We start from the raw sequence: 13,975 nt of genomic DNA, 5'->3' as shown, positions 1-13,975 counted from the left end.
CACCCGACCCGCTCTGACTGCCGTCAACAGCACCACCTTCCGGCTGGATGCTGTCTCTGCAGTCTGACCGCCGTCAACAGCGCCACCTCAGGTCGGATGGTGTCTCTACTGCCTGACCGCCATCAACAGCGCCACTTCACGTCGGATGGTGTCACTGCAACCTCCAGTTTTCCAGCTTCCAGCCGTTTCTCATCAGACATTGGACAATTTGAACTTTTAGTTTCCTACCACTTTGGACTTGTTTGCTCACTGTAGTTTGTTTTTTTTTCTCTTTTCATTTTTTACACTGTAATGACCTCGCTGGGTTGTTATTAGTTTATTGGTATTTCTTTGTGTTTTCTTTGGTTTGCATTGTTGCCGACGTCTCCCAGCCGTTGCTGGGTGCCGTATTTCTTGGGACACGATCCTCTGCTGTTGGTTGAGATGCGACTGTGTCTCGTCCGTCCTGTGATTTTTTTGCGTAGTTCGCCTAGCCCCACGGTCCATGTCCAACCAGGCCCACGTAGTGCACCGACTGCGCCCCGCGGGCCCGTGGCCATTTCTCCACCTATATTTGTAAATGTTCTAATTTGTACTTTGCTGTCCCAAACTTCACCAATTTTAATGCCATCTTGCAAACTAACCCATCTACATTTTTGCCCACTTCCACTAATTAGTTGAAACACTGCACGCTGTACAGACATGCCTTTACTTCAACTGAAGTGAATAGTGAATGGCCTGGACAGAGTAAATGTAGAGAGCATGTTTCCAACTAGTGAGATAATGTAAGACGAGAAGCCATAGCTGCAGAAAAGGATGTACCTTTAGAAAGGAGATGAGGAAGAATTTCTTTAGTCGGTGTGGTGAATCTGTGGAATTCATTGCCACAGACAGCTGTGGAGACCAAGGCAATGGATATTTTTAAGGTGGAGATTGACAAATTCTTGATTAGTAAGGGTGTCGGAGTTATGGTGAGAATGGGGTTGAGAGGGAAAGATGGATCAGCCATGATTACATGGCGGATTAGACTTGATGAGTCGAATGGCCTAATTCTGCTCCTAGAACTTATGTTGACCATTCCAACAAACTCATGGTCAGCTGCCTACCTCTACTCTCCATAGAAATTAGGTCAAGGTTCTGCTGCCCTAATTATTGTCTATCCTAACAATTACTGTATTTCTCTTAGCAAGTCGCTTAACATTGAAGGTGACATGCTTCAATTCCAGTTCAATTACGAGACCAACATGGGAACCAGAAATGGTGCAAGAGGCACTCGACTGATTGGATGGGTAGTTTGAGAGGTGGTGCACTACTTCCATCATTTATGCAGGTCTCCTGTCTGGACCTTGCACACAGAATTGAGGTTTCTTGATGCCATCTCTATTTTAAAAGCCATAGAAGTATTCCAAAGAATTAGTGTGGATATAACACATCTTTAAGTAAAAGTTGCATAAACCTGAACCTTATCCGCACCGCCTCTGCTTGGTAATCTCTTCCCGTGACAAATCTCAGAACAGTGTCTGTGACAGAAACTTGGTTAGTAAGCACAATTACTTATGTACGGACCCCTGGTTGAGATCGGACAGATTTTAAACTTCTCTAGGATTAGAAATCCCACCATGGACTTGCCCTCCCTATCCCTATCTCGTCTATAACCTTCTGCATTCCTCCAATTCTGACCTCATTGTTCATCCCAGAAATTAATCAATTCATAATCAGGGGCCATTTCTTCAATTATCGTGCCCTAGACGTTGAAATTTCCTGCACAAATCTTTTGTTGAAGAAAATAGAGATACTCCTTAAAATCTATGCTTCTGATCAGACTTCTGGTCTAATCACATTGTGTTCAATTTTATTCCTGTACACAACTTGGAACATTTTGTAACATTAAAAAATATCAATGCAAACTGTTATATTTTTAGTTGTAACGCTGACAAATTGATTGTACAATTAAGCCATAAACAGATGGAATTTTAACCATGAACAGGATAGAATTTTAAAAGTGCATATCACTGCATTATTCTGCCCCATACATCGATAGATTTAAGTGCAACAAATCCTGTAGTCTTGTTCTCTCCTGCCACCTTGTGGATGTAATGTTCACGAAATGTGGGAAATTACTGAAGAACAAAACCTATTTTTGTGTAGGAAGGAACTGCCGATGCTGGTTTACATCAAAGATCGACAAAATGCTGGAGTAACTCAGCGGGAAAGTGACAACGAGGTACACAAACAGTAAAATTAATCAGGACAGTGAAACAAGTCAGATAACTACGGTGGGGAGAGGGACAGAGAGAGGGAAAGCAAGGGTTACAAAGTTGAGAGAAAGACTTCTCTAACTTGAAGTAACCCTTGCTTTCCCTCTCTCCCTCCCTCCCCCACATAGGTTCTCCAACTAGTTTCACTTTCCTGATTAATTTTGCTGTTTGAATGCCTCGTCGTCACATTTCCCCTGAACCATTCTACATTTCCCCGATCATTGTCTGCTTTGATCTGTCGTTTTCAGACCTTACATTCTCTTTGTACCCATCCATATCTCGTTTCCCTCTCCCCCGACAGTCTTGACCCAAAACATCACCCACACTTTCTCTCTAGAGATGCTGCCTGTCCTGATGAGTTTCCTTTTCATCTCTGGCCTTTGGTGATGGGTACATAAAGCGGGATCAGTATAGGGTTTGAGCATGTTGTGCACTTACTGTCAGCATGGACTCAATTGACTAAAAGTTTCCCTTCTGCCTGACTCAATGATCTCCGGATCTAGGACCTCGTTGCAACTGACATTAAACCTCGTTGCAACTGACATTAAACCTCATCTTTGATGTACATGTCCCATAATAGTCTCAACCTACACAGAATCTGTGATAACGCTACAGCAAGTATCTTGCACTAAATGTTGTATCCTTTATCCGTTATCTGTGCACTGTGGACAGCTTGATTGTATTCATGTATAGTCTTGTCTTTGAGTAGACAGCACACAAATTCCTTTCAGTACCTGTGACAATAATCTAAACTCAATTCTTAATTTTTCATCCTAAAGCTCTGGTATCTTCATTCATCAAACACATAATTATTTTTAATGATTATTGCCCAAAGCATACCGCAAGTCACAATATTGTAGAAAATGCAGATCAGGAAGCAACTGTGGAAAAAATATTGACTGCATAGTTGTTTGATTTGTTGGGTACTGCCAACTGTTCTATTTCAGATGTACAGCACCTGAAGTATTTAGCATTTGATCACTAACTTACAATTGCTATTTAGTTGCATTAGTTATCCATCCTAATGGGCCTGTCCCACTCAGGCGACTTTTTAGACGACTGCAGGAGACCATGCGGTCGCCACATGGTGGTTGCCAGGTAGTTACCTTCATGGTCGTGAGGAGTTCCCGCATTCTGGGAACTAGTCTCAGCCTCATTATGGTAGCGGCGAATTTTTCAACATGTGAAAAAAATTAACAGCGACCAGAATGAAGCCGCCAAGGAGAGTAGCGAGAATTCTCGTGCCGTAGGTGCTGTGGTAGTGGGTTGCCAGGAGGTTGAAGGCTGTCGTAAGCTCTAGATGGTGCTGACTGGTGAATTTCATTGGCTCATTGGGAAAAAAAAACCTAAGTAGTAGTTTTCAGAACCAAGGCGTGTGTGTGTGTGTGTGTGTGTGTGTGTGTGCGACTCTGACAGTCACCGCTTTTTCAGGCAGTCGGGCTACAGGTCTTTATTCTTTGGAGCGCAGAAGGTTAAGGGGGGACTTGATAGAGGTCTTTAAAATGATGAGAGGGATAGACAGAGTTGACGTGGATAAGCTTTTCCCATTGAGAGTAGGGAAGATTCAAACAAGAGGACATGACTTGAGAATTAAGGGACAGAAGTTTAGGGGTAACATGAGGGGGAACTTCTTTACTCAGAGAGTGGTAGCTGTGAGGAATGAGCTTCCAGTGGAAGTGGTGGAGGCAGGTTCAATTTTATCATTTAAAAATAAATTGGATAGGTATATGGATGGGAAAGGAATGGACGGTTATGGTCTGAGTGTAGGTAGATGGGACTAGGGGAAAATAAGTGTTCGGCACGGACTAGAAGGGCCGAGATGGCCTGTTTCCGTGCTGTAATTGTTATATGGTTATATGGTTATATAGCCTAAGTGGGACAGGCCCATTAAGCTCAAGGAAAACAAATTTGAACTTCAGATTCTTTACCCAAATTAAGTCTGTCTTAAGTTTTCCACATGAAAAAAGTTGCCAATGACGAGGAAAAGATACAAAATAATACATTTGGCCAACAGAAACGATTGCAAAGCAGTATTATTCTTTTGTTATATTAGTTTCCAACAATTTATGTTCTTTGTACAAAAACTAACCAGTTTCTGTGACATTCAATTAGCATTCTGAAAATGTTTTGAATGTAGACTAAACAGTGAATGTAGATTTTAACCAAGTTTTATTACAGAAGGCGCATCAAGCGGGAAATAAACACAGATGCATTGAATCAAAGGTCAACAATGATCTAAATGTACAATGCATGTATAAATCCATTTACAAACATTCAATGTTCAGCAGCACTGGGTGGTCCTTCAGTCATAAGTGATAGGAGCATAATTAGGCCATTTGGCCCATCAAGTGTACACCATTCAATCATGGCTGATCCATCTCTCCCTCCGAACCCCATTCTCCTGCCTCTCCCCATAACCTCCGACACCTGTACTAATCAAGAATCTATCTATCTCTGCCTTATAAATATCCACTGATTTGGCCTCGCACAGCCTCCTGTGGCAAATAAATCCACAGATTCACCACTCTCTGGCTAAAGAAATTCCTCCTCATCTCCTTCCTAAAGGTACATCCTTTAATTCTGAGGCTATGACCTCTAGTCCTAGACTCTCCCTCCAGTGGAAACATCCTCTCCACATCCACTCTATCCAAGCCTTTCAATATTCTGTGTGTTTCAATGTGGTCCCCCTTCATTCTTCTAAACGAGTGCAGGCCCAGTGCCTTGAAAAGCTCATCATATGTCAACCCACTCATTCCTGGGATCATTCATGTAAACCTCCTCTGGACCCTCTCCAGAGCCAGCACATCCTTCCTCAGACATGGTACCTAAAATTGCTCACAATATTCCAAATGCGGCATTACATCCCCGTTTTGTATTCCAGCCCTCTTGAAATAAACGCTAGCATTACGTTTGCTTTTACTACTGATTCGACTTGCAGATTAACTTTTTGGGAATCCTGCACCAGTGCTTCCAAGTCCCTTGGCACCTCTGATTTCTGGATTTTCTCCCCAATTAGAAAATAATCTATGCCTTTATTCCTACTACCAAAAACGCACAACTCCACACTTTGCTACACCATATTCCATCTGCCACATCTCTGCCCACTCTACCAACCTATCTAAATCCTTCTGCAGAGTCCCTGCTCTTTCTATACTACTTGGCCCTATTTTCGTATCATTCGCAAACTTGGCCACAAAGCCTTCAATCCCCTTACCCAAATCATTAATATACAAAGTGGAGAATAGCGGCCCTAGCACCGACCCCTACGGAACTCCGCTAGTCACTGGCAGCCAATCAGAAAAAGCGCCCTTTACTGCCACTCACTGCCTTCTACCATCCAGCCAACCAGCTATCCATGCTAGTATCTGCCTTTGATACCGTGGGCTCTCATCTTCCTTAGCAGCCTCACGTGTGGCACCTTACCAAAGGCTTTTTGAAAATCTAGGTAAACAACATCTACTGATTCGCCTTTGTCTGTCCTGCTATGTACTTCTTCAAAGAATTCCAGCAGATATGTCAGGCAAGTCCTGCCCTTCACAAAGCCATGCCGACTTTGGCCTATTTTATCATGAACTAATCTAAGGAATCCTCCCAGCCCCCACAAAGCTTAACAAGCTTCTTTTGCAATCTTCCCCATGATGGGCTTCAACATTAATTCTGTTTATATTCCTACAGATGCAGTTTAATCTACTAAGTACTTGTAACATTTTCTGATTTGGCCCAGAGGTCCAGCATTTGTAGTATCTTTTGATTTTCATTTACTCTTTCCCATCTCTGCAACTTTCCTCTAACCCTATTCTCGTCATTATTTTGGCAAGCCTCCATTTCAGACGTCTTCTTGATTTTAATCGTACCATCAATAGTAACTATGCCTTCAGCCCCCAAATTACATCCCCAAACTACTATTATTATTGGACAAGCTTTGGCTAGGCTTTTGGTTGGTTCCTTGTGGTGGCATTGAGTCATAGTCTCACAGCTTGGAAACAGGCCCTTCGGCCCAACTTGCCCACACCAGCCAACATCCCCCACCTACACACGTTTGGCCCATATCCCTGAAAACCTGTCCTATCCATGTACTTGTCTAAATGTTTCTTCAACGTTGTTATAGTACCTGCCTCAACTACCTCCTCTGGCAGCTTGTTCCATACACCTACCACCATTAGGTTACCCCTCAGATCCTTAAACCTATGTCCTCTGGTTCTTGATTCACCTACTCGGGGCAAGAGATTCTGGGCGTCTACCCGATCTATTTCTCTCATGATTTTATACAACTCTATAAGATCACCCCTCATTCTCCCGCGTTCCAAGGAATACTTGCTCAACTCTCCATAGCTCACACCCTCGAGTCCTGGCAACATCCCTTTCCAGCTTGACATATTTTCTCTAACATGGTGCCCAAAACTGAACACAATACTCTAAATGCGGCCTCATCAACGTCATATGCGTCTGCAACACTTTTGTGTCATCTGCAAACTTGCCAACCATGCCATGTACATTTTCATCCAAACATTGATATATGACAAAAGGTAACAGGCCCAGCATCAAAACCTGAGGCACACCACTATTCACAGGACTCTTCAGTCTGAAAAGCAACCTTCCACCACCACCCTTCCTACCATGGCCAATTTTCAATCCATTCAGCTATCTCTCCTTGGATCCCATGTGATCTAACTTTCCAGAGCAGCCTACCATGCGTAGGTTTTATAAATTCTGCATTGAAAGCAAGTGAAGCTGTACTGACTGTCAGACCACTTGTGTGTAAATTCCCTGACCTCATTTGACGAATTTCAGTCCATACCAGAAAAACAATTTCCGTGCCTCTAAAATCATTGTCTACCTTGTCCTAGAAACAGCTGCTATTGGTGTAGAAAATGTTTCACAGATTAAATTGCAAAAGATCAGTATTTATGAGCAAATTATGCTAATCAATATTATTTTGTAAAGGTGCCTGCAGATTCTTCCATTTGTTTCCTATCCAAAATGTAAAATTCCTTTGTCATTCTTTCTGAAAATTCCTTGAAATATACAACAGGTCCCTCAGCATCTGTAAAGAGAAGAGACACATTAAAGATTCAAAATATTAAGTCCTCTCTCCTTATAGATGCTGCCAAACCTGTTGCACAAAGTATTCAAATTCCAAAGTATAAACAAAAATAAGTTTTCAACTTAGTGCTTCAATACTTAAGATTTTTTTTCAATTTAAAAAACTGGCTTTCAAACAAAGTCCACCAAATAAAAGTTGGTGCAGGATTGTTAAATAATTCAAATGTCAAGGGGGAGGTGGTTCCAGGTGTCAACTTCTGTACATCTTCGAGATCAAGCGCAGGCTTGGCGATCATTTCGCTGAACACCTCCGCTCAGTCCGCATTAACCTACCTGATTTCCCAGTTGCTCAGCACTTTAACTCCCACTCCCAGTCTGACATTTATACTTTGACAATTTGTGCTGGGCCTCTTCCATTGTCAGAGTGAGGCCCAGTACAAATTGGAGGAACAGCATCTCATATTTCGCTTGGGTAGCTTACACCCCAGAGGTATGAACATTGACTTCTCTAACTTCAAATAGTCCTTGCTTTCCCTCTCTCTCTCCATCCCCTCCCCCTTCCCAGTTCTCCCACCAGTCTTACTGTCCCCGACCACATTCTATCTCTGTCCCGCCAACTCCCGATATCAGTCTGAAAAAGGGTCTTGACCCGAAACGTCACCCATTCCTTCGCTCCAGAGATGCTGCCTGTCCCACTGAGTTACTCCAGCATTTTGTGTCTACCTTCTACAAATGTCAATCTCCAGAGCGGTTTACTTCAAACACCAATACTTCATTATTCAAGATGTAGTTAGTTTTCACTACTTCCGATTATGGACTACCAAATTAAAATTATATATCCTCCGTAAAAAAAAGACAAGATCCTACACAGACCAGCTTTGACTCAGTAATAGATTCACTGTCTGAACAACTTGCATTTGTATAGCACCTTGGATGTGTAAAATGCCCCCAGACAACTGGCAACAGAGCTCATTACTGTAGGAAACTAATAGTTCCAAGGGATAAAGGTTAAAAAAAAGGGAAATGAGGAATGCAGGGGTGTTGGAAGGAAGGGGTAGAAGTAATCCAGAGGAGGGGAAAAAGGTGCAGTCTGGGGAAAGGGAAAAGATGCAGTCGACTAAAAGTTTCCGTCTACTAACACTCTCCTCCACCTGGCAGAGCTGATCCTTACAACTTATCCTTCGACTCCTCCCACTTCCTCCAAATCCAAGGCTTAGCTATGGGCACTCGCATGGGCCCCCAGCTATGCCTGCCTCTTTGTAGGGTACTTCGAACAATCACTGTTCCAGGCGTACATTGGCCATATCCTCGAACTCTACCTGCGTTACATTGACAACTGCATCGGTGCTACCTCCTGCACCCATGCAGAACTCACTGACATCATCAACTTCACGACTAATTTCCATCTTGCACTCAAATTCACTTGGACCATCTCCGACATTTCCCTACCATTTCTAGATCTCACCGCCTCGATCACAGGAGACTTCTGACTGACATCTTATACTGACATATAAACCCACCAACTTCCATAGCTGTCTAGACTACACTTCTTCCCCCCCTGCTTCCTGTAAAGACTCTATCCCCTCCTCCCAATTCATCCGTCTATGCCGCATCTTTGCCCAGGATGAAGTGTTTCATACCAGGGCATCGGAGATGTCCTCATTCTTTAGGGAACAGGGGTTCCTCTCTTCCATTATAGATGGGGCTCTCACTTGGGTCTCTTCGATATCCCAAAGCTCCGTTCTTGCACCTCTCCCCCATTCGTAACAAAGACAGTACGCATTGTCCTCACCTTCCACCCCATCAGCAGTCGCATACAGCACATAATCCTCCGATATTCTTGCCACCTCCAATGGGATCCCCCTACCAGCCACATCTTCCCATCTCCATCCCTTTCTGCTTTCCGCAGAGACCATTCCCTCCGGAACTACCTGGTCAACCCGTCCTTTCCCACGCAAACCACACGCTCCCCAGGTACTTAACCCTGCAACCACAGGAGATGCAACACCTGTCCCTTTACCTCCCCCCTCAACTCCGTCCAAGGACCACAACAGTCTTTTCAGGTGAGGCAGAGGTTCACTTGCACCTTCTCCATCTCATCTACTGTATCCGCTGTTCTAGGTGTCAACTCCTGTATATTGGCGAGACCAAGCGCAGGCGCGACGATCGTTTCGCTGTACAACTCCACTTGGTCTGCCTAAACCTACCTGATCTCCCGGTTGTTCAGCACTTTAACTCCCCCTCCCATTCCCAATCCGACCTTTCTATCCTGGGCCTCTTCCATTATCAGAGTGAGGCCCAGCACAAATTGGAGGAACAGCACCTCATATTTCGCTTGGGTAGCTAACACCCCAGCGGTATGAACATTAACTTCTCTAACTTCAAATAGCTCTGACCAGCTGAGTTATTCCAGCACTTTGTGTTTTGTTGATGATACACGTTTAGACAGTCAATACTACATGGGTCACATGGCCTTCCCACATGGGCAGGAGGAGGATGAAGATCACCGAGTAGTTGCTCAACAAACGCCGATGAAGTGTTATCAGTGTTGGGGAGTTTAATGCGGTTCTGGCTGCCGCATGGATGGAGCCAGAATCTCTGCCCCCCGGGTAACTCCCCACCCTATCCACCCCCCGGCTCATTCAGAGGATAAATAAAGTTAACAGCTCATCGCCCGGTGGAAGGGGAGAACATGGCACCGCTGCCGCCATCGCCGCCCGTTGATGGGGAACACGCTGCCGCCGCCGCCATCGCCGCCCGTTGATGGGGAACACGCTGCCGCCGCCATCGCCGCCCGTTGATGGGGAACACGCACTGCTGCTGCCGCCGCCATCGCCGCTCACCTCGTTGTTGACGTTCATCGGCCCCGCAACCGCCGCAACCGCCGCCGCCATGTTGCACGGACCAGCCTCTCGACGGCGGCCCCGACGCAGTCAACCCGACCCGTCCCGCCTTTCGCGCTTCCCAAAAGTCGAAATCTAGTCTGCAACGAGGAGAGCAAAGAAAATCTCGTTTAACATTCCAGCATTTAACATTAACAACCAGTCTGAAGAAGGGTTTCGGCCCGAAACGTTACCTATTTCCTTCGCTCCATAGATGCTGCTGCACCCGCTGAGTTTCTCCAGCATTTTTGTGTACCCTCGTTTAACATTGTTCCGTTTTACTCACGCAAATTTGAGACATTATAAAACGAAAATACACGCAGTATTATTTCCATTTTATTCGAGATTACTCTCTCGAACACTTCAGTCATAGATATAATCTGAGGAAAGAGTGGACCTTCCCATGCAAAATATTAATGGGTTAATTCAGTTTGACAGCAAAGCTGCACTTGCATCGTTTTTATTTCCCTTTTGTATTCCACCATGATGTAGAAATGAAATAGCTCAAAGGAAATTAAAGCTAGAGCAAAAAAAACACATCCAATGGAAAAACTTAGCAGTTAAAAACAGAACAATGGAGGCAAAGAGATGGTCAATATTTCGAGTCAAGATGCTGCATCAGGACCATTGCTTTTCTTCTTCAGATGCTGCTTGATCCATTGAGTTCTTCCAACATTTCCAGCTGATCCTGACTAAATGAGGAGGGTGTATAGCGACAGCAAAATAGATGAACGATGGCTGTAGACAGTCGAGGTGAATTTGATCAGTCAAAACTGAGAAGTAATGAACAAGATACACATTAGCTTTACGTTTATTATTATTGTCAGATATAGAGGCAAAGAGAAAAGTTTTGCTTTGCATGCTATTGAATCAAATCAGATAATTCTATACATAAATAAAATCAAGCCAAACTCAAATGTAATAGGTGAAGCAAAGGGAAAATTAAAGAATGCAGAATATAGTTCTCAGCATTGGAGCGCAACAGCTCCAGAGACAAAGTCCAATGTCCACACTGAAAAGAAACAGAAACATAATCGGAGGTGGATAAATTAGGGTTTAGCATTCATGATAACAGGTAAATCACCAAAGCCAAATGAAACGTAACCCGGTTAGTTAACAGACCCGATGGAGGAAAAAAACTAAAGTTTTGTTTATCAGTTGCCAATCCTCTCTGGGTACAAGCATTGTATTGTGAATCTGAGAGTAGGGTACCTTTCTTTAAAAAGAATGAACTATTTCAATTGATTTATTACATGCCTGTCAACCTAACCTCTGGGGGTAATTAAAAAAAAATATTTTGAGAAACAATATTAACTGTCATTAGAAAGTTAATATATGGATAGGACATGTTTGAGGAGATATGGACCAAACGCAGGCCAGAGTAGATGGGAAATGTTGCCCGGTGTGGGCAAGTTGGGCCAAAGGGTTTGTTTCCACACTGTATCACTCTATGACTATGACTAAAGATAAGGTATTTTTCAAGGACAGCCTGTAGAGGTAGCCACTATTTTCAGGATGTGAAAGTCATATATTTAACACTGAAGTTGGGCGAAAGGTATTTGGTATGAACAATGAAGAGAGTAGATATAAATTACATTGTAACTTTTTAAACTGGGAGTTGAAACAAATAGTCCTGTATTATATGTACATTCAGTCTATACGATACTTTAAAAGTGCCCTGACTATAGACTATCCTTATGGAAGATGACAAGAGGGCAGAATCAGTGGAGAGCTAATTGGCATAAATTAGGAAATGAGTTGCAGGGAAATAGTGAAGGGGATTGATGGAATTGTTGTAGAAACAAGCATAGACTTGATGGACAGAATGGCCTCCTTCTATGTCATTATGAAATATGAACCGGGTATATTGCCAGCAAGGCAATAGAAAATTATCTTCTGCAATAACTGCCAATGAAGATTTCTTCTAACAAAGGGCACAAAGTGCTGGTGTAAGTTAACACCTCTGGAGAACATGGTAGGGATGTTTTCGGTTGGAACCATTCTTCAGATAATTTCTTCTGCTTTTTAATCTAAGTTTACATTAGTGTGGTTTCAATCCAATGTGGCTGTTTCTGCTGATCTGAGGTAATTAGAACAAAGAGAGCAACATCACGGCTTTTCAAGCATCAGATTTTAAAAATCTGATTAAATCAGAACTTGGAAATGTAAAACATGAAGTATGTTAGATATTTATCATATGGCATTGTACAATGGCTGCCTCGCCAACAGTCTGTCTCGTCCCTTTCTCTCTTTTTTGTTTTTTAGTCTGTAGTTAAATGTTGTTTTAGTGTATCTTTATTTTTGTTTTATGTGGGGGGTGGGGAAATTTTTTAAATCTCTTTCCTCGACGGAGATGCGACTTTTCCCTTATCGTATCTCCATCTTCACTGCGGCCTTAACATCGTGGAGCTGGCAGCCTCTTGCTCGGGTTCAACCTTGGAAGCTCCAACCGTGGGAGCTTCGACTGCCCTGATCACGGGAGCTTTGATCGCCCCGATGTGGGAACTTCCATCGCCAGCTGCGGGAACTTCAATCGCCCCGACTGCGGATGGTTCGACTGCCCCGTCTACGGGAGAAAAAGGAGGAAAGAAGATAAGACTTTATTGCCTTCCATCACAGTGAGGAGTGAGGAATGTGGAGGAGCCGCTGCGATGGATGTTTATGGTAACTTTTATGTAGTTATGCGTCTTGTTGCTTTTTTGATATGACTGTATGGCAAATCAAATTTCTCATATGATTTACATACTTGTTTTGTTTTCATACTTGCTAATAAAATCAATTACAATCAAAATCAATTACAATTATGATATCAAATCCAAAATATTAACTGATAGAGATATGGAATTATAAAAGTGAAATAAAGTAGATCGACAGAAAAATTAATGTAACATTGTAACGGCACCAAACGTGGTGAATAAACAGTTGTTTTATTCAGATGTTACATGCAAGTTTGGTCCACTAACATAATTGTCATTGCTGCTGCAGCTGAGCGAGGGTGTTGTCTCGAGCTCAGCTACCTGTCGACTGGGGTGATCTCCAGGTGAGATATGCTTATGCAGCAGCACACTCCCCTTAACCCATGACGTCACGTGACAGCCCTCGTATCCACTGACGAGGGTTTGACAATACAATACAATACCTTTTATTTGTCATTTGAACCTCACATGAGGTTCAAACGAAATTTGGTTTCTGCAGCCATACAAAAAAAGAACCAAGACACACACCAACACAATTCAATTCACATAAACATCCATCACAGTGAGTCCTCCTCACTGTGATGGAAGGCAAAACTTAAACATATCTCTCCCCTGCACTCCCCTCTCCCCCCCCCATGTCAGAGTCAAAGACAGAGTCAAAGCCCCCGGCGGGCGATGTTAAATGTCCCGCAGCCATTAAAGCCACGCCGGGTGATGCAAGGCCACGCACCGGGTCTTGGTGTTGGAGCCCCGGCGGGCTCTTGGTGTTGGAGCCCCGGCGGGCGCTCACAAAGTCCCGCGGCCATTCCAAGCCGCGCGGGGCGGTGATGTAGGCCCCGCTCCAGGTAATCTTCAACCCCGCAACTCGGGCGGGAGAAGTCGCCGTTGCGGAAGCCCCGAAAAGCGGTCTCCCACCAGGGACCCGCGGGCTCCCGGTATTACTGTCCACAGACCTGCGGTAGCAGCTTCCGAATCTCCGGGTGTCGGGTCACAGCAGCGCTCCACCACAGCTCCACCCGCTCCGGACTCGGCCAGCTCCGTGATGGTGAGTAAATCCGCAGCTCCGCGACTGGAGCCCCAGGTCATTCCTGTTGGAGGCCGCTCCACGTTGCAGCCC

The 13,975-nt window shown here is 44.0% G+C and overlaps 1 protein-coding gene across 1 annotated transcript in view; it reads right to left on the bottom strand.

Moving 5' to 3' along the window:
• srfbp1 (serum response factor binding protein 1) overlaps window positions 1–10,225 on the bottom strand; it is a 230,732-nt gene extending 220,507 nt beyond the window's left edge. The window contains exon 1 of the mRNA XM_033017499.1: window positions 10,124–10,225. Within this exon, the coding sequence (XP_032873390.1) occupies window positions 10,124–10,174 (51 nt within the window). The 5' untranslated portion in view covers window positions 10,175–10,225. The remainder of the gene's footprint in view (window positions 1–10,123) is intronic.
• Between the last annotated feature and the right edge of the window lie 3,750 nt (window positions 10,226–13,975).

This window comes from Amblyraja radiata, chromosome 3 (assembly GCF_010909765.2).
Source record: "Amblyraja radiata isolate CabotCenter1 chromosome 3, sAmbRad1.1.pri, whole genome shotgun sequence".
NCBI lineage: Eukaryota > Metazoa > Chordata > Chondrichthyes > Rajiformes > Rajidae > Amblyraja > Amblyraja radiata.
Note: the sequence above shows the minus strand (reverse complement) of the source record. Positions and strands in the feature narration are given on the sequence as shown.